General features: G+C 39.5%; 1 protein-coding gene across 1 annotated transcript in view; it reads left to right on the top strand.

The window, feature by feature from the left end:
• The window catches only part of MOSMO (modulator of smoothened), a 622,815-nt gene that overhangs the window by 548,553 nt on the left and 50,201 nt on the right, over positions 1 to 24,061 (top strand). Inside the window, exon 2 of the mRNA XM_044089642.1 lies at positions 20,962 to 21,174. Within this exon, the coding sequence (XP_043945577.1) occupies positions 20,962 to 21,174 (213 nt within the window). The remainder of the gene's footprint in view (positions 1 to 20,961; positions 21,175 to 24,061) is intronic.

Here is a 24,061-nt window from a genome sequence, read left to right as displayed (position 1 = left end):
CTCCCTAAAAGTGCAGGGGTATGGTCGCCTCGCCAGCAGGAGCACATCAATGTCAAGGAGACAAGGGCCCTTCTGCTGGCTCTTCAGACCTTTCGCTGTCCACTTCAGGGCCTCTAAAGGTATTCACAGACAATACCACAGTGATGTGGTATATCAGCAAACAGGGAGGGACAAAGTCTTACCTCCTTTGCCAGTTAGCTGTCCTGGTTTGGGATCTTGCTTTCCAATATCAAGTGCCTCTCCAAGCAGCATACATCCCTTCAGGTCAGAACGTTGTGGCACACAATCTGAGCAGGTCCTTAACTCAATCCTACGAATGGATGCTTCACAGGAATGTGTTTCTGGACATTGCCCACCAGTGGGGTATTCCTCAGATAGATCTATTTACGTCCCCTCTGAACAGACATATTCCAGAGTTTTGTGCCAGACTGTCCGGTCCTCTCGTATGGAAAGTGGATGCCCTCTCCTTTTCATGGAAGGGGATGTTTCTGTAGGCTTTCACTCCCCTTCCTCTCATTCCAAATGTCCTGTGCAAAGTTCAATGGGACACTCCAGAAATCTTGTTTATGATTCCCTTTTGGCCAAGACAGCATCGGTTCCCTCTTCTACTCCATCTAGCCAAGGGCAATCATCACAAGTTACCTCACAGGGTGGACCTACTCACACATGACAAGGGATTTCTCATCCATCCCCACCTGTCCACTCTACAACTGAAACTGATGGTGATGGAATTTTGATTCCTCACAGACACCTTTTCTCTGAGGACATGCTGAGGGTTCTGCAGGAGACCAGAAAACCCACTACTAGAAAGTCCTTCTTATCCAAATGGAAGAGATTTTCTGTTTGGTGTCTGTCTTGTAACCTGAGCCCAATTGCTGTAGTTGCCCCTTTGGTTCTGTGTTATTTGTGAGTTTCTCAATATGGGTTTGGCCTGTTTTTATGTTAAGGCCCCACTTACTGGCTGTCTCTGCTTGTGTGTGCCTTTTATCTCCTCTTTTGACTTCTAGGTTTGAAGCTAAACAATTTTTAAAAGGTGTCCTTCATATCAAGCAAACTAGGAAGCCTATTTCTCCTTCCGGGGATCTTAATTATGTTTTGGAAAAGTTGACTTGGGCTATTTTTGATTCTGCCTCAGCTTCCTTGCAACATTGTTCTTGGAAGACAGTGCATTTGCTAGCTATTACGTCTGCCAGGCGGGTTTCTGAACTGCAAGTCCTTATTGATTGCCCTCCTTTCCTGGTGTTTCATAAGGACAGGGTGTCCTTGCGCACTAATTCTTGTTTTATGCCCAAGGTGCTGAATGAGTTGTCCCTTAATCAGTCTGTTCATTTGACCACATTTTTTTCCCTTCTCCACAATCTCCAGTGAGAAGGTGCTGCACACATTGGATATGCATAGACAACTCTGATATTATTCGGATAAGACTGTTAGGAAATCTGATCAGTTATTTGTTTCCTTTCATCCTAGGTCCCTAGAATTAGCTGTGTCCAAGCAAACTATTTCTTGGATCTCAAAAGCTATTTCCTTTTGTTACACCTTTTATGGCAAGAGACTTCCTTCTTCAGTAAAGGCTTATTGTACTAGAGATGTGTCTTCTTCTGCCACCTTTTCAAGGGGATGGATACTACCTCTATTTTAGAAGCAGATAACTGGACTTCGTGCATACTTTTACCAAACACTACAACTTAATATTTGTATAGCTAGAGCTAGCTTTGCCAGGGCTATTCTTCTTGGTTTCATGGAAGGCACTGCCACTCCTTCCTCCTCCCAAGTCTTTTCTTAAGCTGTGGCACTGTCCCATATGTAAGGAATACTGCAGCAGTGAATGTAAGGACATAGTACAGCTGTATAAAATCTTGCTATAACAGTAGATGTCCTTGCCTTCACTACTGCAATATTCAATCCCTTCCTCCTTCCCCCTTAGCCTTTTCCCCTTCCTGGATGTGCTAGTCACCTCCTGGGGTTCCTTAAACTGGTGTTCCTTCTGGGGCAATTAGTTCTGAGGAAGGCACATCCAGACATCACTTTTATGGCTTGTGTGTGCCATAAAACTTTTATAGGTTTTGGTATACTGGCCAACATTGGGCTTTCACAGCAGGGAAAACTCCATATGTAAAGAATACTGCAGCAGTGAAGGTAAGGACGTCTACTGTTATGGTAAGATCTTACACAGCTGTACTTCTTCCAGGGACAAAACTTAGAAATTTGGAAACAAAATCCCACAAATGTGCAGTTTTATCAAAGGTAGTTAGAAATTCAAAATTAATTTGCCTCAGAAATAAGCAAATGACATTTACTTCCTCCTCTAGACTTTCCTGGAGGGAGGTAAGACATATTCCTAATAACAAATCATACCGGTTTCAAAAATGACCTCTTTCTCCCCGTTCAAATACCAGCAGTGTAAATGGCTTCCATAACTTCATCCTCTCTAATATGAATGAGCTTACTAATAAATTTCATGCACCCTCTACAACCATCTCTCTAAATAACTCCCTTCTTGAATCTGGATTATACTCCTCACTACGTATCACCCTACTTTCTATTTTGCACAGCTGGATTATAAAGAAGTTAAACGTTCTTGATCAACTAAACCTAAGATCGGGTACTAAATTCTGTAGGCTAAAGATGCATGCAACCTTCCTCAAAATGGCTGCAGAGCATATAGCCAAACCCCTTCACACTCGTGTCATCTTTTCCTCACTACCGCCACATTTTCTTCTTCCTTTCAGACATGACATTGCCCCTTCCCCAGAGTTCCCAGCTAGACCCATCTCAGGATTTGTCAAAGGTAGACCAGTTTCCAGTCTATGCCTGTAATCAAAATCTTCAAAAAAAAAACTTTTATGCAAGCAGCCTTTAAACAGACAACTAATACGGCTTGATCCATGACTAGTGGCCTGTCTTCAGAAATTGCTTCAGTACTGTTACATTCAGCTATTGACTATTTTTAACAACATAGATAACGTCTTAACCAGGGGTCATAGACCTCACAAGAGCCTTTGAAAAGGTCCTTTACCCTCTTGTTGCTGAGCAAAATTGCAGAACTTAACTTTGGCAGCAGTACCTTACAGTGGTTTGGGAGATGCTTCCCCAGTAAAACCTGTAAAGTTTTCTGAAACACTAGGCTCTCCAAACCGGGTATATTCAATATGAGGGTGCTATAAGGCTTGGTACTCTGTACATTCTTCTTATTCATTAATGGTCTAAGTGACAGTCTCTTCCTACCAAATTTGATTGTATAAGTGGATGATCTCTTCATGCCAGATAAGGGCAAATAGCTGAATGCAAAAAAAAAAAAAAAATTCACTCTTCTCTTACTTCACTCAGTGGTTGGATGGCCACTGACAGATTCCTAGTCATCCACAATAAATCTTTTGACATAGTGTTTTTGGCACCAAGCATAAGCTTTGCAGGTCTCCACAATCTTACTTTACTAGAGCCCTTTCCTCATGTCTCAGAACAAAAGTGCCTTGGCCTAATATTAGACACTACTAATAACCTTTGATGAGCATACCAATAATGTTGTTTCCAAAAACTGTGGAACAACTTAAAATTTGCTACAGAATCACCCATCTCCTATCATTGATTGCAAGAAAAGCCCTAGCATAAAATAAACTAGTTCCTTAATTAGAACATGGTCTTCCATTAACTGCACCCCATTCTAGCCACAACTTTGCTATTCAGAATGCAGTAAATAAAAAGATGTAACTTTGCCATGCTTGCAGAGGTAAAGATTCACCATTTCTTGCTACTCAGTGAGCTTGACTTCCCACTAACTGTAGAGCCAAACTTCTGTTAAGCACACTTTTATAAAAAAAATCTGTGACAGGTATTGTCTTCCCCTAAAATCCAAACTGCATTTCAAGGAACCAACCTACTCCTTGAGAGACCGCCAAGATGATGCCCTATTCCTTTTAAGACCTAGCTTCAAGCACATGGAAGGTGAAAGAGTCTCGTCTAAACTTAGTCCAGCTACCTGGAATCACTCCCCCAAATTGACAAGGCACAATAACTGCATTAAAAAAATAATAATAATAATAAAAAATAAGGAACACCTGTCAAATGAGTCCCCCTTCTCATATTTTCGAGAAAGCGGGTCGATAACCCATCAGTATGTCTATTCTAGCTTCTTATTTTCTTGTTGTATAGTTTTACTACTTAAACCTTTCAACATTTTTCTGGCTTTACTACTACTTTCTCACACCCAGAATTCATCTGTTCCCTCATAGATATACATGCTTATAAACTTTATTCCTCCCTTGATAAATAGCTCCTAATTTTGGGCACAATTTCACTATTTAGTCTATTCGTCTTTGAATTTACCATAAATTGTATGGAATTGTTTTAAAAGCCATCAAATGTAAATAGTGTTATAATGTTTGTTGTAATTTTTATGTAACAGTTGTGTCTTTCAGCTATAAATGTTTCCTGTGTTCACTCTAAATTTTATATAATCATTTACATATCTTTTGGAACTACAGTTTACTGGCTGCTGTATTATTCATTGCTTTGTGCCAGATGGCCTGGATTGTGGCTGAAAAGGGTCCTTGGATCAGCCCCATGTTATATTATAATACATAAACTGTTGATCTGAGTTGTTAGCTGAATAATTAATTTCAGAATTTTATGTCTACATATTTCCTAGTAGCAAATCTTGGCAAAACCAGTTGTAAGCTGGAATCTACTTTTTCAGAAAATACCTTACCTAAGAGTAATTTGCCCTTAAAGATCAAAAATGTTCAATCACTTTGTTGCTTGGAATTTTGCAGTGCTTAGAGAGGGGATGTATCACCTTTCCAGACTTGTCTATAAAGAAATGTATTTTGTATATTCGGAGAAGAAAACCAATATATGAATTCAGAGGAAGCTTGCAAAGAAGGTGGTATTCTGCATTTCTTATAGGTAAGTACTAGGATATTGTGGACCATTTTAAGCCTAGCTAATTTTCTTTTTTGTGCTTGTATTAACCTATCCCATTTGGTTAGATTGGCCTTATCTATCCCATGGTTGATTATTACTCCTAATGAGAATAACCAGAATCATACCATAGATAATTTGAGGGGACCCATGCATGGGATAAAGCATTTAAGAGCTGCCTTTGATGATTAATAGTACAGGGGGAAGTTCTGGGTTACATTTTGTGCTTGAGTATGGATAAGGATGAGCACTTTGTTTTATGTGGATGGGGGGGGGGGTCTGTTCCAGAGCAGCATTATCTTTTGAGAGATATACCTGTCCCTCCAAACTGATCTGTTGATGTTACAGAAGAGTTTTAGATCTTGAGTATTTCTGATGTGCAGTAAATCTATCAGTTTTGGGTCAGAGGATGCCTTGTATGCCAGACACAGGTCACATCTGTAGGATACTGAGCATAGTGAAAAGGCTTTTGAGTTTGACCATGTAGGACATATCTCTGTGAGAGTTTCAGTTGTTGCATGTGACTGGACAGATGCATGACAAAGGGGGCAATATACAAAATAATTGGCCTATTAAAGGCTGAGTAAAGGCGGACAATTACATCCCTAAATCTAGAGACAATCCCTTTGTTTATAAGCTGTACAGTACAGAAGGACTTTCTTACAGCAGTGGACACATGTTGGTCAAAAGGTAGGTTTCTGTCCACATAAGCTCCCAATTCTTGTACAACTGGGTCAACTCTTATGGGCATATTGTCTAAGTGGTAGTTCCCTAGGGTAGATGGCTTCCAAAATGGTACAATAATGCATTGTCAGCATTTATTTTCAGTCCATGATTTTAGCACCTGTTATTTATTTGGGACAGACATTTCTGGACGATGGTTGTCCACATCCCAAAAGTTCCCAAATCCTGTACAACTGGGTCAACTGTTAGGGACATGTTGTAGTTCCTTAGGGTAGATGGCGTCCAAACTGGTACAGTAATCCATTTTTTGATATTCAGCTTCAGTCCATGATTTCAGCACCTGTTAATTATTTGGAACAAACATTTTTGCACTATGGCCAAGTCATTTGGGGATTCAATGACTGCTCCTAGCTTTCAGTCATCTGCAGACTTCATCAGCCAGACCCCCCCAGGGGACTACACCAGTGACTGGTTCTTGCACAAGTAGTTTGCCCTTTTTCAATTTCCTGCGTATTTGTGAGCCATTTGGCAATCCAGCAGGTGGTGTACATGTTTATTCCCAAGTTATTTAGCTTTTCTACTATGCCTGAATGGAGATTTGTTTCCGAAACTTTGGTCAGGTCAAGATATGAGGTGTATCATTTTGTCTTCATCTGTTTGCTTTTGTGACCTTCTCAAAAAAGTCTACTAGGTTGAGTAGACATGACCTACTCTTGACAAATCCAGACTGAGATGGGTCCAGTGATTAGAGGTTCCTTATATCCTAATTGATTAGTTCCACAATGAGTCTTTTCATGGCTTTGCATATGAGGCTGGTCAGAATTATGGGTCTTTAATTGTTTGGGTCTGTGGAGGGGCTTCCCTTAGCAAGGGAATGACTGTAGCAGTTCTCCATTTGCTTGGTACAAAGCCTGTATGGAGGCTAAGATTGAACTGTGTTAGGATTGTGACTAAATCATGCTTCATGTTATTTAAGATGCATCCAGGTATATTGTCAGGACCCCATCAATGCAGTTTTTTTTAGCTGTTGATAGCACTTTTAGGACTTGGTTTTGTGTGATGTTAAGGTTCGACCATAATAAAATAAGCTTCAGTCATTGGCAGACTAAAATATAATTTATTAAAAGAAATACACACGTGTGGGAGACAATACTCATAAAGTCATGTCTTTCCGAACAAAAGAATTCATAATCCTTTTTATAGCAAAACTAAGAAAGTAATAAACTATTAGTCACACTACTGCTAGCATCCAATAGAAAAATGTTAACTAATACAGTTTACAATGCTTGCCTGTAAGGAAATAAAGTGCACTCTTTTGATAATTTTTTTATCAAAAGGGGAGGGTATTTGCTTAAGGATACATTCAGTTACACGTTAAGAAGATTATCAGCTTAGCTCTACAGTTCTTGGCTTGAAGTGTGGAAGGTGCAAAGTTTAATCTTTGAGCTTTTGTCATTGGTGGGATTTTTTTTTTTTTTTTTTTTTAAAGAAATAAATTATTAAGGCCTGAGGGTGAGTCTTTTTTATTAAAAAAATCAGTTACAAATTTATTTTAAACAAAAGCAGAGAGAGAATGTTACATATGCCTTTGATATATGTGTTAAGCTAGGACGTAGGTCTCTACAGGGAGATTGGATAGGATATATTTATTTTTATAAAGGGAGGTTACAGTTGAGTGATGGTACTTCATAAGAAGGGTAGTGAAAACTGGACAACCATGTGGATCTTTCAAAACCAAGACTTGGGGGTAGCAGAAACTCGGAACAAATTCTGTGTCCATCTCTCTCCTTTAGGCACCGTTATTGTTGTTATAAATGCATCCATCATCTTGCTCCAAAGGTAGCAGGCAAAAGTATGCACATACTTGTGTAACTCCATTTGTAGTTGACAGCAGTCCAGACGGGGTAGGTGATTTAAAATAAAGTTCTGAAATTGCAGTTTTAGGTAGCATGTGGATCCAAAGACTGGCAGTGGACGAAATCACAAGTGCTACTCAGGACTTCTGTAATGCACACCATCCGTTGGATGTACAGTTGCTTACCTTGCCCCTCCTGGCCTATTGCAAGGATGCTGATGCTTTGAGGAGTGCTGCTGCAGCAGGCTCATGTGTGGGGGGATCGTGATCAGCCTTAGCTGAAAAGGACAGTGTAAATGGAGTCTCTCTCTACCATGGTAGTCCTTTTTGATGAATATATTGAGGAATTTGTTCAGGCATCTCAAACCCTAAAAGATGGCAGAGATCATACTGTAGAGTGTTCTTTATGGGGCCAATATTTCCCCACCTAATGGGACTTTATGGATGCACTTCAGATGTGAAGATCATTTCCCAAAGTATTAATGACTTTCTGTTCTCCCTCTGCATTCCAATCATTGTTAGCAGAACAGGTTAGAGAATGCAGTTACCTTCATACCAGAGTCGTGTACTATAGCAATAACCCACAGCTGGGTGTGGGTATTGCTGGATTTACACACAGTTGGTGTGGTTTGGTCACGAGGGTGAAGCCTGAGTGACCAAACAAAGCCAACCTTGGATAAATTAGACTTACTTACACCCAGCCATGTGTTATTGCTATTATACAATGACATTATTTAAGAAAAAAGTTATTTTTCCTAAATCATGTTCTTGTATGATGGCACTATGGTGCTTTTCCATGTTTTTCCTCTGTATCCTGGGGCTTTCTTGATGTACTGCACATGGGTATGGGACTTGTATTCCTACGTTTATATAGTGCATCAGTGTTGTGTAAAGGAAGCAATGGAGAAAGGAAGATCTCTGTTGCTTTTTTTTTGTTTTTAATTAAAAAAAATGAAATCCAGAGACTTCAAACATATGGGAGAGACAGGACAGAGAAAATATAAGGATAATCCGGTACTTTTCAGTAGTTTTGCATAACTTATCCTTGTATTTTTCTCTGTCCCATCTCTCTCGTTCATTTGAAGTCTTTGGTTTTTGTAAGTTTTGTTTTTGTTAACTTAATTAAAAAAAAAAAAGTAAAATTTCTGTAGCATATATTACTAGACGAAAGTCCAGGTGACCGGACTTTTTCCATTGGTATATGCTCGATTTACAATAGGCATGCTGGTTGGGCTAACCAGTCGACGTGCTAATTTTTGAATGTTAATGGCCAGTAGTTGTATAGAACAAAAGAGATGTCTTATTGTTCATTCAAAGCCAATCCTTTTTCATCCCATATGGTCCAAAATATCTCTCAAGTATGAGATTTCCATAGGTTATAGAGCTGTCAGAAGAACCATCCATCCTGCCAGATCACTTGATTCTGCTGCTTTCTTCAAGTTATAAGACTAGGAACCTGAAGCTCATTCTGGACTGCAGTGATTTTAACCTTTTAATAAGATGTGCAGAGTTCCTGATGCTTCTCCTGCCAGGTATTTTTTCTCTTTCTAAAGGGAGTTTGGATACACTTGGTATATATGCAAAATGCATCAGGTCTGCATAAAAGTTCACAGATCATATCACACTTTCTTGGGTTCAGACTGAGGAGGATATTTCCATTTTGGTACTGCGGTGGTGGTGCTGCGGTAGCGTTGTTGCCTCACAGTAAGACTGTCCTGTTCGATTCTCAGCTAGAGCGTTTTCTGTGTGGAGACATGCGTGAATGGGCATACCTTTGTTGAAGGTTGTGCATCAGGGCCGGCAACTCTGCACGTAAAAATCTACTGCCAATCATTAGCGGACCGGAGTTCCGCTGTGGCGACCCCTAACCGGGAAAAGCCGAAAGACACAACAACAACTTACTGTACCTTTTCTCTGCCCCCAGAATTGTTTACAAAGAAGTGATTCTTCATAATAACTGCTGAAAACGTAGGTTTTGGACATCCCAAGCTGTACAAACACCACTGAGATCCCCACACACCGATCAGAGTCTGAGTGGAAGTAAAACAGTATATAGTTATTGCCAGGGAGCGAAACGTTATTGTAGAGCTGTCAGAAAGCATGTGAAAAACACGACTTGGTAATAAACACATGCACAAGAGATTCTGCAATAAAAGTCTCAAAGGAAGCTGTAATGATGTGAGGTCGGACCAGTTATGCCAAGATAAGTAAGGCAGTGGATGTGTAACATATGCCATCATAGCTAGCTGGAGTTTTGTATAGAATTATATGTCATTTGTATATCAAACTGATTTCTACGTGCTTGTGTTGAAAATGTTTTTAAAAGTTGATTGTGATAAAAAAAAATGTACCAACAGTGGGTTCGGCTAGACAGAAAAGAAATGCATATGTATGTTAGACTGTATTGTAACTGTTGAAATGAGTATATTGTAACAGAGGATACTGGAAGAGAAGAGGTTAACCTCAGTCCAGCTAACTTTGAAAAATAGTCTGAAATTAAACTACCTGGTTTCGGCCATAAAGATTGTATCTCGCACTTCTTATTGCAGCCAGAGACAAAATGTTTGTGAAAACCAGGGCTAGGAGTCCTACTGTATTGTCCTTCAAGGTGAACCAGTTGCTACCTTGGAAGGGTGGAAGTTTTTGAAATGGTTTTATAGCTTCCAGATGCAAAAACGCATCTTAGCAAAGCTCTGTGTGTGTGTATTATGACTCATATGTGCTAGATTCTGGTTCAGTTTCTAGTAAAAGGGGTAGTGTGGTATCCAGAGTCAGATGACCAGATGTGTGTGATGTAAGCCAGCGCTGAAATGATGCTTTAATACTAGATGAGACAGAAGTCTCAAGGAAGTCTGGTTGTGAAACCTGACAAAGAAGGATCACTCACCCACTTCATCTTGCCTTGCTCTAGTAAGTGAACTAGGGAACAGTAGTTCTTTAGTCAGTCTGAAAAATATACTGAGATTAAGTTAACTATTGTTTTTCTGTATCTGTGTGAACCTTTCCAACTGTGTTATTTTTTAATATTTCCTGTGATTGAAACTCTGGTGTTTATTGTATTATTGTAAGTAGATATTTAGTATTTTATGTTCTCTTATTTATTAAATATATTTAAACTTTTCATTGTGGCTGGTCTTTTAGAGAATATTTTAACCTTTGAGAGTACTTGTGTTTATTTGGTGATACTTTGGCTGTTCCTGAAAGCCTTGCTGAATTGGTCAAACACTACCATTTGTACTGGTATTAATTTTACTTAGTATAATTAGGTACCCTTGTTAGAGCCTTAGAGTAGCTGGCTTTGGGAGTTTTCTGGTGGCAGTATCTACCTTATAACCTGGGCAGAAGGGGTAGAGCTGGTAAATCTGTGACCGCCTTTCCCAGAGTGTGTGTGTGTGTGTGTATGTCAGCTACTTGGAGCAGGGACACAGAGCACTGGTTTCACAGAGAGGGTGGTAGAAGACTTGGCTTGGAACATTCGGCTGAGGACTCAGCTGTGCAGCTGTGGTCATTGTGGAGTCTTATGTGGGGCCTGGTGAGAGAGAGAGGGAACCCAGCCCCAGGAAGGACAGGATTGTATTCCCTGTGTGCTGTTAAGAAAACTGTGCTTGGTGCAGAGAGCTGCATCTGGAAATACTGTGTGTATCTATTTTTGTTCCAAGTGAATGTCTCTCACTGGTGTCAGTGGTGAGGATTGAGGCTCCTGGATTACTGGCCCAGAGGAGGGGCATCACAAAAGCAACTGCAGACTTTGCATTGTTCCCCCAAAAAACATAAAATTCTAAACTGAGTTGTTCTTTATTGCTATGTACCACCATAAATGTTTTTTTTTTTCTTGTATGTAAACCATGCAAGTCCTTATTTGATTGTATGTTTTGACAATATTATACTGTTAATCTATATCTACACTATGTATGTTGGTATGTTAATGTTCTTATTTGTTTCAACCTTTATTACTGAACACTGTACTATGGAGCTTTTCTCCTAGGGCCTCTGCTGGAAATGTGTTCCTGACCCAGTCAGACTTTCCCGGTCACCAGATGCCAATAAATAAAATATTTTTGCAAGCATTCAATAGTCAGTATGCCATATTCCTTCATCAAGTGCTTTTAGAAGCCCAAGGGTGGAAGGGCAGAGAGATGAAAAGGGGCCATACAGAGGACAGCAACTTCACTCTGGATGCAAGGTAAAACTTTAAGGAAGCGGTGAGGAATAAATGAAACATGCTACCTCACAGGAGTTGGTGGTCTGTAGGCCTAACTAAGCTTTCGAGAAGGCATGGAATTGGTGATGGAAAGGATGCAGATGGGAGTAGATTAGTGTTCAGTCATCAGAAGGGCAGACAAGATGGATAAATATGCCTGGTTCTGCTTAACACGGATACATTTAGTGAGTCTTTGTTTTATAATTATTTAGCAATTTATACCACACTTGCAGGGAGATTACTCAGCATTTGCTGTGCCTCCCCTGACAGTTCACCTTCCTTGGAGTGGCGTTATCTTCAGGAAATCCTTTTTCTGCAGCAGCTTAGGTACTGTCACTGCGATTGAAGAGCTAAGCCATAAAATAATGGGATTCTTGAAAACGAGTAGATTTTATTTACAAACAGAATAAAGTTTCAGCAACTTAATTGTTATGGAGCATAAATCAAGTTGTGTAATGCAGTCTAGCATCTTATTTTTCTGCAGTGTCATGTAATAAACCTATTATTATGTGGTATTTTCCATGATGTAATTAATTACTGTGACAGCAATTAAAACGTAATTAACAAACTCTGTTAGAACAGTAATGTATGCTTTTAAATTCAGTAATGTCAGATTATCTAGTGTAGAGATGCAGCATAATGCTGTAACTATGGGTGGTGATGTGCATTTGTAAACGTTATTTACTTAGGACTGCAAAAAGTAAGCTTGTCTGGCAGCTGAATTTCAGTGAAATGGAGATAATCACAGGGCAAGGCATCTAAGCCTTTCCTTGTAGGTGTTTCCTCTGCTGCAGTCCTGGTGATTGTCTCCTTTTGTGTGTCATTGCTAACTTGTTCCTTTAAATTGCATGCTTTGAAGTGCTTGAAGTACCAAATCTCTGTACTGTTAATAAATGTATATTCTAAAGAAGATGTAAATATCAATGTCTTTTAGAAAAATTTTCCACAACATTGCTTGCCTCCTAATGTTCATCACATTGTTAACTTTTCACGTAGTATACTGTGAAGTTTTTGTGGTGACTTTTAGGATGCCACGACCTACAACTCTGAAGCTTGTGCATTTTTTTTTAAATCTTGATCTTCGTTATTACTGACCCTGTGCTACTTTACGTGGTTTGTCATTTTTCTTTTTATTCCACGGAATGATCTGAAGGTGGCTGCCTTGCTATTATTTTTTCTAGACCTTTTTTTTTTTGGGTGACCCTAACCCCGCAGTGACCATGAAACCTCCCCAGTCAGTTTGTTGGCCTTTTTGTTCTTTGCAGGGTGAGTGTATTTGTTCCATAAGATATGAGTTTGGTGCTGAGAGAGGGACTGTCATGAGCAGCCAAAGTTTGAGCTTTTTTTTTTTATTTTAATACACCTCATCTTAGCCGTGAGCAACACACGGGTGCTTCCACTCATGCCCAACCCCTTAATATGCAGAGCACTATATTACGTAAGTGTAATTGTTCAAGTCTTCCCTATGGACCAGTCTGTGGCCTCTCCCTTCTTTCTCTTTGTGATGGCTGAGCTCAAAGTTCAGTCCTGTCCCACCTCACCCACACACTCCATTTCCTGAGTCACTAATCAAACCTGGGTCACTAGTACAAAACTGAAGGTTATTATCAGAAGTAGCATTTTGTTTTCTGGAAATAACTTTGTTCCACAGTGCATTGTATCCCCATAAGATTGTACTGCAGCAGTGTATTATTCTTCCTGTACAATTATAATTCTGAGATGTCCTCCTTTCTTTAAATTTATCTGACAAGTGTAATTTTATCTGCTTTATTGGTATTGCTTCTCAGACTTTTCCCTAAGATAAAGTTTAGTATCTTGTGTAGACTACCCCCTTTTGGTGGCTGTCTTCTAGACAGAATTTAAGGTCATTTTGTGTTGTAGGAGCCCGTACTAGAAGTAAGAACAGCACTAATGAAAATGAAGTCCGGGAAAGCAGCAGGATCACATGAGGGCACAGGAAATGTGATCAAGATAAGAAACATTGGTGGAATTAATGCAGGCTATGTACAAGTATCCAATTGCACACTCCGATAGGTTCTCAAAATGAGTGAGTGAGCATGCAAGGCTCAGCTCTAAGCCATCAGGTGTTCATACTGGTAATGAACTACATTAGCACAGGTTGGAGGGGATAGATAGACAAAGTTGCTGTATGCAGACAATGTGGTGTTGCAGGCATTTTAAAAGAGTGAGAAGGGTAAAGGAGTAGTAGGACGGTGGAACTTGTGAACTATGTAAGGAATGTCAGTATTTCCCCTAAGATGAAGTTTAGTATTATGTGTAAGGAATAGTAAACCGTAGCAGTCCTGACAGAGAATGTCTGGAGAATGTATGTGATGTGTCAGGCAATTCCAGAACATTTGGGATTTAAGATGCCTTAAAGTGTCGTCTGAACATGTTCCATGGGAGAAATTTTAGTCATTTCAAAGCAATATGGAATGGCTGAAAGCCAAGTTGTTTGCCTATAGATTATTATTCTAGATTGTAAAGCATGCATTTTCTGTAAGGTCCAAGTTCCCATCCAAGTGTATACCTTTAGAGAAGGTATTGTTAAGTTAGTTTTAATTACTTTGTGTGCAAATGTTACCTAAACATGTGTGGTTATCTTTCATAGGTAGCCATCCCGTTTTGGCAGAAACAGTATATCCATCCATTTATCTATCCATTTCCTGATCACCTGCTTTATTCTTCACATGATTGTGAGGAGAGTAGCCTATCGTAGCAGCCATTGGGTGGAAAACATTGAAACAGTAGTACTGATCTATCACAGAATATACACACGTATTCACTCATACAATTACACACACCCCTACTGGAAATTTGAAGAAGCTAGTTCACTTGTTTGCATGTTTTTAGGAGGCTGGAGGAAGTTGAAGCTCTTGGAGAAAACTCATACCGACATGGGGAGGACATGGCACAGAAAGTGCCCCAACTAAGAATCAAACTGGAGAATCTTTAGGGTTGAGGTAGCAATGCTACTTTTGTTGTGCCACTGCGTTACCCAGTAGTGGTTAATAGTGGATGATGTAATTCAACAGTAAATGTCATAAGCCTGTTGTAAGCAACAGTAAACTTATCAAAAACTCATGATAAGGTGGTGGTATAATGGTTAAAATGTTTACCCCACAAACACAAGGTACAGAGTGATTTTCACCTTTGAAAAGAAAATTGACAACCCTTAAAATGGCCCAAAAGGACATTTAGCCTAATACTTATCAGTGAACCCGTGAACACATTTTAGGGAGAGGTTGGCATAATGCTTAAGGTCTTTACCCACAGATAAAAGGCACATGGTTTGATTCTGACCTCTTGTGTCATTCTAAGGGGTTCCATTATTTGTCTGATTGTGAGGACATGGTTTAAAGACCACATTGCTTTTGCCAGGGGTGGTCTGCACATCTCTCTTCCAAACTTTTGAATACTGGCTAAAACTTTGCCCACCTCCCATAGTGCTTTTTAGGCAATGCTGAATTGATAAGTCTACCAGTATAGCAAAATCAAATCAACTGAACCTCAAGGTGTTACTGCTCAGTGCCAGAAGCCTAAACAAATACACTCCCAGTTGAGAATATAGACATCTGTGCATTTACCGAGACATGGTTTAAAGCGACAAGGAGTACCCCAGCAGTGCAAGATTTCAGTGCCTTCCACACTTATAGATCAGTAGCCGCACAAACAGGGCTAAAGGAGGGTGTGTCTCAATATATATCAGTAACAGGCATACCTCTAAGGTGGTCAAACAGGATAATGTGCAGATCACCATAGACAAAAATCCCGTACCATATCCTAGCCAACTGTAGGTCACCCTTCATGTCCCAAGAAGCTCAGAATGTGCATACTTAACCTGCTGGAGACAGTTGCCATAATTGTAGACTGGGAATCCTACACAGTTTCAAATCTATAGGCACAGAGATTCCTGGACTTTGTAAATGCAGATACTTTTGACCAAATAGTGAATACGCCCACTAGAAGCTCCAACATACTGGACCTTGTGCTTACAAATATGAGAGAATGCTGCCCCCCCCCACCCATTGTCTCATTTTACCTAAGGTCCAGCCATAAAGCTGTTTCCTTCAAAGTCAAAATCAACTCTATAATCCCAGTAAAACCAGTAACAGGAACTATTCCAAAGCAAATAACTTATCAAGTGATGGGTTTGCCATCCAGTGCTCCTCCAAACCCAGAGAACACAGCAGGTTTTGCCAAATTGCTCTCAAACTCTGTACAACCATGTTGATGGCTGCATAGAAGCCACTGTACTTACAAGAATTAAACCCTGGTGACATCCCAGATTAAAAAGGATATACCACAAAGGGGGGAAAATGGCAAAAATCAGGAAAGGTAATTTTCATAAAGATAGAAACTCCTCACAGTAAGTAAGCAACTAAGAGGGCTAATTAGATCAAGCAAAGCCAACTTTGAGGTTAAGATGGCTAATCTTGCCTTAATTAGGTAGTTTGTTGTGCCTAGAGCTACCTCTGGAGAAGGGGACAGTGATGTAGCAGAGGCCCCCATCAGGTGTTGGAATAAGTTTCGGTTGTCTGACTACTTCAGAATCATTCTTTAATTTCAGTTATGATCCAGACAAGCTATGGTACTGACCATTGCCCAACCAGGCTTGTAATCTATTTCATTTTGTTAACCACTCACCAGACGCACATCACTTTTCAGGGATAACCTGGGAGTTCTGTATGGTTGAGTGACTTGCTCAGTGATGCAGAGTAGCAAAATGAAGGCATAAGGAGTAAAACCTGGACTAAAACTGCAGCTTATTAACAGCCTACTGTGTGTTGCCACATTACAAATTTATGTATTCATATACACCAGAGGAGCCACAGTAAAATTAAAATTTTTATTAAAGAAAAATATGTAACTAGCACTTCAGTACTGCCTTCAAGATTGATATTTATAGCCACAGTGGTTTCCAGAATAAATTGACAAATTGGAATATGGGAAGACAAGTACTTAAATGATGTACTACTAAAATTGTTGAGTGATAAAGTGGTGCTCATTAATATTGTTGTAAGACAAAAGTAGTAAAACATTTAGCTGAAAAATCTGTATTGAACTCATGAATGAAATTGTGGTAAAGGACACACACAGCATAAACACAGCATCTAAAACATTATAGGAGATTAAAAGTATAGCATTCAGATGAAACTTAAGATAGTCAGAGTTAAAGGAAAACTCCATGCTGAAACTCCAGACATATATTTTTTCATCATCATAGCTTGATACTCTGTGATATATTAATGCACCAAAATCACCCAGTTTATTATTGCATTTTAATTTTTTATATCCCAAAATGTCCATCATGGGGCCTACTGTTCTAATGGGACTTGTTTTTAGTCTGTGTTCTTCCTACAATGCAATCTGTCTCATTTATAAGGCCCATGTTAGACATAATGAATCATTTTTTTCCTGTGACTCAGATATGGTGACAGTGCTATCACTAGCATTTTAGCCCAGACTCAGAAAGCCATGCCTTTTTTTTATCTAAAAAATGTGACTACAAAGCTTTTCATCCGACATTTAAACACTCTTTGAAAACTAACTGGGTAAAATATCAGGATTTTGTTGAGTAGTAATACTTGTTGCTTTCAATTACTAGGCCTTTCCATTTTAAGCTCTGCTTATTCATCTGTGGCGGACAGTTGTTTAGAGAGATAGTAAGCCTTATAGTATTTGTGTGTCATTAAATTGTCTGCAGTTACACAATTAAAGGCAACACCTTTTAAGCTAGAATTTGATGGCAGAATAAATCATCCCTGTTCATTATCTGAAGATTTATCTAAGAACAAACTTTTTTTAACTGTTTCACTTCAGCTGTTTGTGTGTGCTGTGTAACTTCTTTAATCTCAGGATGTTAAGCTATAGACTATGAATAAGAACTGCAGAAAATGGTATGTGTAGCATTTTTGATGCAGACTGAGACAAATTCTTTTCTGAAGGAACTTGATTGTTGGCAGATAAAAATGGTGGGCCCTTCATGACCTTTAGGTTCATACTTCATAGGTTCTTAGTAAAATACTTGGCTAATTGCCATTGTGGGTCATTTTAAGCTTGGCCAGTTTCCCCTACAAAGGTGAGAATCAAATCCAGTGTCTTGTGTTTGTGAGTTAAGCACCTTAACCATTCTATCAAATGGAGACAAAATTGTAAGGTACTGGAGAGTTTTAGCTTACTAAATTTAATTGACAGGAATATTACAGGAATAAAAAAATAAGTCTGGTATAAGGCAAATTTGACTCATTTTTGATCGACACACTGATGTTCAATGACAAATCTGAGATTTCTGTGATTTTTGTACAAAACTCAAGCTTCTGATAGCCACACACACACACGCACACACACATACAAAGAGCATCATTACATAAGTTTCTTTTTATGCCCAGTGTTGCTCCATAATGTAATATAAATCAGTCAGTTCACTGTCAAATTTTCCCGGAATTATTCTAATTGGGGTGAATACTTATTGCATTTTTTGGCTGTCCATAGGCAGCTCAGATTTCAGTTGGACAGAACCAAGACTACAAAGGATTCACAGCTCTATACCCTTTTTCCTACAAAAAATATGGTCAAAAAGTATCCAAGGTTGCGCTTTCTTGTCTTTCCCAAAGCATTGGCCTTTGCTACCAAAAGTATGTCAGGTCCATACCTCGGACTTCTACTACTTATGTAAGTTGGTGGCCTCCTCACAAGCCTTCTGCAGAAATGCTTTGGCAGATGACATTTGTGTCATTGTACACTGTTGAAATGAGTTGATGGACATGCAGTCCAGAAATGACAGTTCCATGTTTGAGTCGCCAGCTTATCAGCTCAGTGTGCAAGTTGCCATTTGCATTACACACACTGCTGAAACCAAACTGTGGAGAGTTGCAGTTGCATGTTTTCTGTACTTTAGATTACGTACCACTTATTAAGCATAGTTTGATAGTCGTTGAATGATGCATGCGGTGCTGACCACTTCATTTGTACTGGACATTTGTAATATTTTCCTGGGGTTTTTCGTCATCCACTTTGCAGTCCAGTATGCACTGTGCTCGTATTTCTTCATGGATTGCCCCATGACTTCCAAAACTGAAGCAGAGGCATTGAACTCAGATGTTGTTTTATGTATTTATATTTAATTGGGTGGGTAAACTAATGAAAATGTTGAAAATGATAAGCTTGCAGTGAAATGGTTTGGTCAAAGTTTTTATAATGTTTGTATGGGAAGCATTTTTGGTATAATATTTTTTTATGCCTTCGGTGGCCCTGCATATAAACTCGAAGTGGCAGTGTCTTTTTCTTGTTTTTAGACCAAAAACCTGTCATGTATCACCAGCCAGACTAAAGTCCAGTTCTTTGTAGTGTTGTCAGTTGTTTGTCAAAGCAAGCAATACATCTGTTCACAGAAAAGTCTTGAGAGCCTTTGTTGTATGACCAGTAGTGATATTTATGCACACTTGTGATGTATTGTAGTATGCTAAGGTTTGGCCAGCATTTTTTCTAATTATCTTTAGGAATAATTTCAACTCCTAAAACTAAAGGCAGAAACACAATTATGAACCTCATGTAGTTCAATATAAAATTTAAGAACAAAGGTGGGAGAGATTGAGATCACTGATCACTCCAGTGAGCTAGCTAAAATACTTGGTAAAGGTGAGGTACAGTGAGACAGAAAGAGTAGTATGCCTTCTCTTCATAAGAATGGAAAGCAACCAGATGCAGGGAATTGTATATTTGTCAGTTTAATTATTCTAGGACAGGAATTCTTGGAATTGCTTTAGGAAAGAATTGTCAAATATGTTGATTTGGACACATTACTAAGCACAGCCTGGACATTTAACACATTCTTCTGTGGAGAAGATTTGGTTTACTTTCGTGGTCTGTATATAGTGTGTGTGTTTAACAAATACGCTTTTTGAGGGGATTGTCTTTTGTGGACCAGGTCATCACATGTTGCCAGTGTTTCACCAAACTAGCATCTTGGCAGTCATTTTCAAGTTAATCACTTGTCTGTGGTGTTGGGTAAATTTAACTGTGCGGCCAAAATAGTAAACTTGGAAGACTTTGTCTGGGTATGTTCCTCCTAGACCATTGTGTGGCTTGTAATGTGGTGGCACCGCAAACTGTTAACTGGAAAGTGGCTTACAGGGTGCCACTCTAGCTAAAACATTGGCTGAGCATGAATCTGCAGAAAATTATCTTCTCAGCTCAGAAAAAAACTTGCGTAGTTGTCAGGTATGTATGTGGCACAGAATGCCACAGTAAACTGAATCCACTCCAGACAGGAAGGGTTTCAAAATGTGTGTTGGTAATGTCCTATGTTAGAAGGACTGGAAGAACAACTGTATCTTTTTGTGAATGTGAAGTTGCAGCAAGATTGCTGGATGAGATGAGCTGACAGGTGCATAGCACCTTCTGGGCAGTTTATCATGAGGTACCTCAAAACCTTTAACCCCCAGGGGTAGTCTGGAGAGCAGCGATGGTGTTAAGCAAGAAAAATATCTGTTGTCATTTGGGACTCAGACCCAAGACCTACAGCTTTTCATGCTGCTGTCATTGCCACTGAACTAGCAAGAGCTTCTGGACAGATTGGCATGAAATTTTTGTTTATAATCAGTTTGTCTTCCTTAGAGGGACATGATAAAATCCTGTTCAGAGTACTGCATGAATTCCTAAGAACCATTCTTTGCACTGGTAGTAGGTCCCTGTTCAGGGATAAGCCACTAAGAGTGGTAAAGGATTTGCTCAATGTCTTTAGAGAGCTTAATATGTACATGCATGGACTTACTTAAGGAAAGAAAAGAAAGAGAGATATGTATGTGGTAGACTTCTGTGTACATCATGGAAGCAGTAAAGTCTATGGGTGCAGATATTTTATTTGATAAAACACTAATAGAGTACTGCAACAGAGGGATAAGTAATATTATTATAGTAACACAATCTCAACATAGATTGGTACTTTCAGGGGAAGTGAATGTATAATTTTCACATGAAGTGTGTGGTGGGCGCACAGACCAGCTCCCCTTGAGGATGTAGTGAAGGAATTCAAAGAAGGATAGGTCAGATACAAGTCTTTTGTTTGAGGTGCATGATTTAAGGGTTATTAGGATCTGTAGCTAAACAGTAGTTTGTGGAATAAGCAGGTGAAGGGAGTCGGTCGGTGCTTATATACCACTTAAGTGAAGTGCATGTTTCTTTATAGTATTCATGATGCTTCAAATATTGTTTCTTACATTTTTTTTGTTCTTCAGCAAATGATTAACATTTTACAAGACTGTAAATATTTTAAATATGATTTCTATGTCTGTTTTCACAGGTGCACTGACAGTTGGCCTGGTTCGACAATGTCAGACTATTCATGGACGTGTCAGGACTTGCATCCCTCCACGACTTCCACCAGAATGGGTCACAACACTATTTTTCATCATTTTGGGGATTGTTTCATTGACTGTCACATGCGGTTTGCTAGTGGCTTCTCATTGGCGAAGAGAAGTTACTAAATATGCTCGCTGGATCGCATTCACTGGAAGTAAGTTAACGTAGGGGTCACCTGTGACCACATCTGCCAAAAGTAAAAAGCAGCCCTTTGTAAGGATCAGCACTGCAGTGGATTTTGTCGTATTTAAAATGTTTTTCTCCCCTGAGGTGCTCTGCACTGTTATGAAATAAAGAACAGTAGTTGCTTTTATTTTCATTTGGAAAGTGAGCCATTTAAACCAAATTAATCTTATTTCTTGTATCTTTATAGTTTTGTCCTAGTAATTGTCTTCAAAAAGCATAACATTTCCACAGAGGTAAGGGTTTGGCTTTCCTGTTTCTATTTACCCACATGGTTTGTTCTGTATTTAAAATTGTAAAGTTGTGTTATGACAGCGTGGTACATTACCATTAGTGACTCCTGACACCATAAAAAGTATTACAACATAAGGTCAGGATGAAGAAATTATGAACCTTCAAGGAACACATTTTCCCGTTGTGACCTGAGCAATACAGTACAAGGCCAATAAAGAAATTTAAGCTATAATGTGCCCATTGCCAGTAGGTTTCTGTTAACCTTGAGGTCAGTTCATTAATGCGTGCAGCATTAGTGCTTTTATACTAATCCTTGGAGGATGACAGACGCTTCTGTTTGAGCAGCTGAAGGCCCTTTCCTTGCTGCAAGCTCTGTGGTTCAGAGCTGTTAGAGAGGAGTGATTTTTGCTGAAATGCAGATGTGGGCTCTTACTGTAAATGTGCAATCCTTTTTCATCGGTTCTGTTCCCCTGCAAACCATTTTTCATCTGTTTTCAGCCACTTGGTAACAGTCATCTGTAAATGTCAGTGTTCATTGTAGTATTCACTGCTGCAGTCATTGCTGCTGGAGATTCCTGTCTTCAGGAGCCAAATGGCTGGCCTGACTTCCAACTTCCCACCTGACTCCATCTGACTCCCTTCCACCCAGATGCTGGGCATTGGTGGTGTAAGAGGGACCTCTGCAGGAGCCATTTTCTTGTCACAGTGTGGTAAATTTTATGCTTTGGGCTAATGTTATCAGCATTGTCATCTTGTTTCTAGAGCTTATATATGTACCCCACTGAGGTACATTTATTTTTTCTTATCTGGATTTTGTTTATTTTGGTTGTGGCCAGTTTAGATATTTGACTGAGAAAGTGAATAATTGTCCAGCATGCAGATTTCCTCACAAAGATTTTCATTCATATTTTGTATTCTGCTTAGATCCAGAGTATGATGTAGACAGTTTTTCCCACTATGAGTGGTTTTAACCCAAGGATGATCAAGCGTCACTCTGAATCTGTTCAGGACTACGTAGCTCTAAAGAAGGTGTGCATCTGATCTTGTTCTGCTACAGCATCAGCTATCGTCTTTGTTAGCCTCCTATCTAAGAAAGTAGAATATTTGGAAAAGCACAGGGAGACCGATAACAGCCGGTCAGAATTGTAAGGTCACTCATAGCCTGATGACACTAAAGGTCAAGAGGCAGGTTTTCAGCCCCTAATCTCTGTGTTGGTCACTACTAAAGTATCTAGTATGACCCCTCCAGAAGCTGACATGCCGACAAGTAAATGTCTGTGCTAGGAGGCAGAATCTGTCACGCAGTCGATCGGTACCAAGGCTTCTGTGAGGCTGACTGGTACCGATGTCTGACCTGTGATAAGCAAAAGGGAGGGTGACATCCCTCATATTTTTATGTATGTGGAAGTTAGCCGAAAATGAATCAAGGGTCGCAGGTGCCTACCCATGACCCAAGCCCTTGGTGGAGGGCAACTGTCCAAACCAAAATAGATATCTAACAGCTTTCCCCAACCTAAGATGGGCAGGTCCTCATATGTTCCTGCATCCCAAGTTCCTTTTCAGGATTTATTTCTTCTGCTGCAGGATTTTACAAATGACTGAAATTGACAGCTTGTTACAGACATGCCATCTTTGTTAGGGGCCTCTTCTAAGAAGAGAAGGAGAGGACCTTCCTTATCACTAGGATTCTGTTATCCTAGATTCAAAGGTGGATGAGCTGGCTTATATTGGCTATGCTCTGTATTTTACATCAGACCCTAACAACACCTAATCCTCTGCTTCCCCACTGGAGGATGTCTCATTTAGATGAAAGAAGCCTTCATATAGAAAGCTAAAGAAGTCTGCCATCCCAAAATAAGGTAGAGACTTCATAAACCTGGCTGAACCAAAACCTCTTCCCATCCTGCCAGTATTGGAAGTACTGGAAGGTGCATTTATCCATGCAGGAATGGAAACAGATTCTCTATCCCTTGTTCCCAGGAAGCTTGACCAATGTTACATGGTCTATAACTCCTATAAATATCTTTATAAGAACCCTCTTGCTGATTTGTGGTGTCCCAAGATTCCAGCACAGGAACTACTTTGGCTACATGCAGGAATCCCCTTCTAAATGTTAAGGAGAGCAAGATCTTTCTTCACTTTAAGACAAAAATCTACACATCTACTACCCTGCTGTTAACTGACAGACTCATCCTGAAACATTAGGAATCCCTCCTTAGCTCAAGTCTGAGGCAGAGGGATTAAAGACCTAAAATACCGTTGATGCATGTATTTTAAAGAAACCTAGTTGTTTTGTTCCTAATAACTCTCCAGCCATGGATGCGTTTATTAAGATGTGTGAAGATGATCTCAGGAAAGTAGTTATTGAGAAATCGAAGAACAGTTTTTGTAATTTAACCATTAAAGAGAGTGAAGCTTTACGTACTTTAAGGCTGAATATTTAGTTATTAGGCCTGTTGACCAAGGGCAGTGGGATAGTTATTTTTGACACAGAGGACTACCTAGATAAAATGCATAGGATGCTCTATGATGGCAATGTGTATATTGTCGTACAGAAGTTCCAGGTAAATGGTATCATTAGTAGGTTGAATTTTTATTTGTATGACCTACTTATGATCGACCAG

The sequence above is a fragment of the Protopterus annectens genome, chromosome 12.part0 (genome assembly GCF_019279795.1).
Source record: "Protopterus annectens isolate FY-2018-M chromosome 12.part0, PAN1.0, whole genome shotgun sequence".
NCBI lineage: Eukaryota > Metazoa > Chordata > Ceratodontiformes > Protopteridae > Protopterus > Protopterus annectens.
The sequence above is the reverse complement of the archived record's forward strand: the minus strand, read 5'-3'. Positions and strand labels throughout refer to the sequence as shown.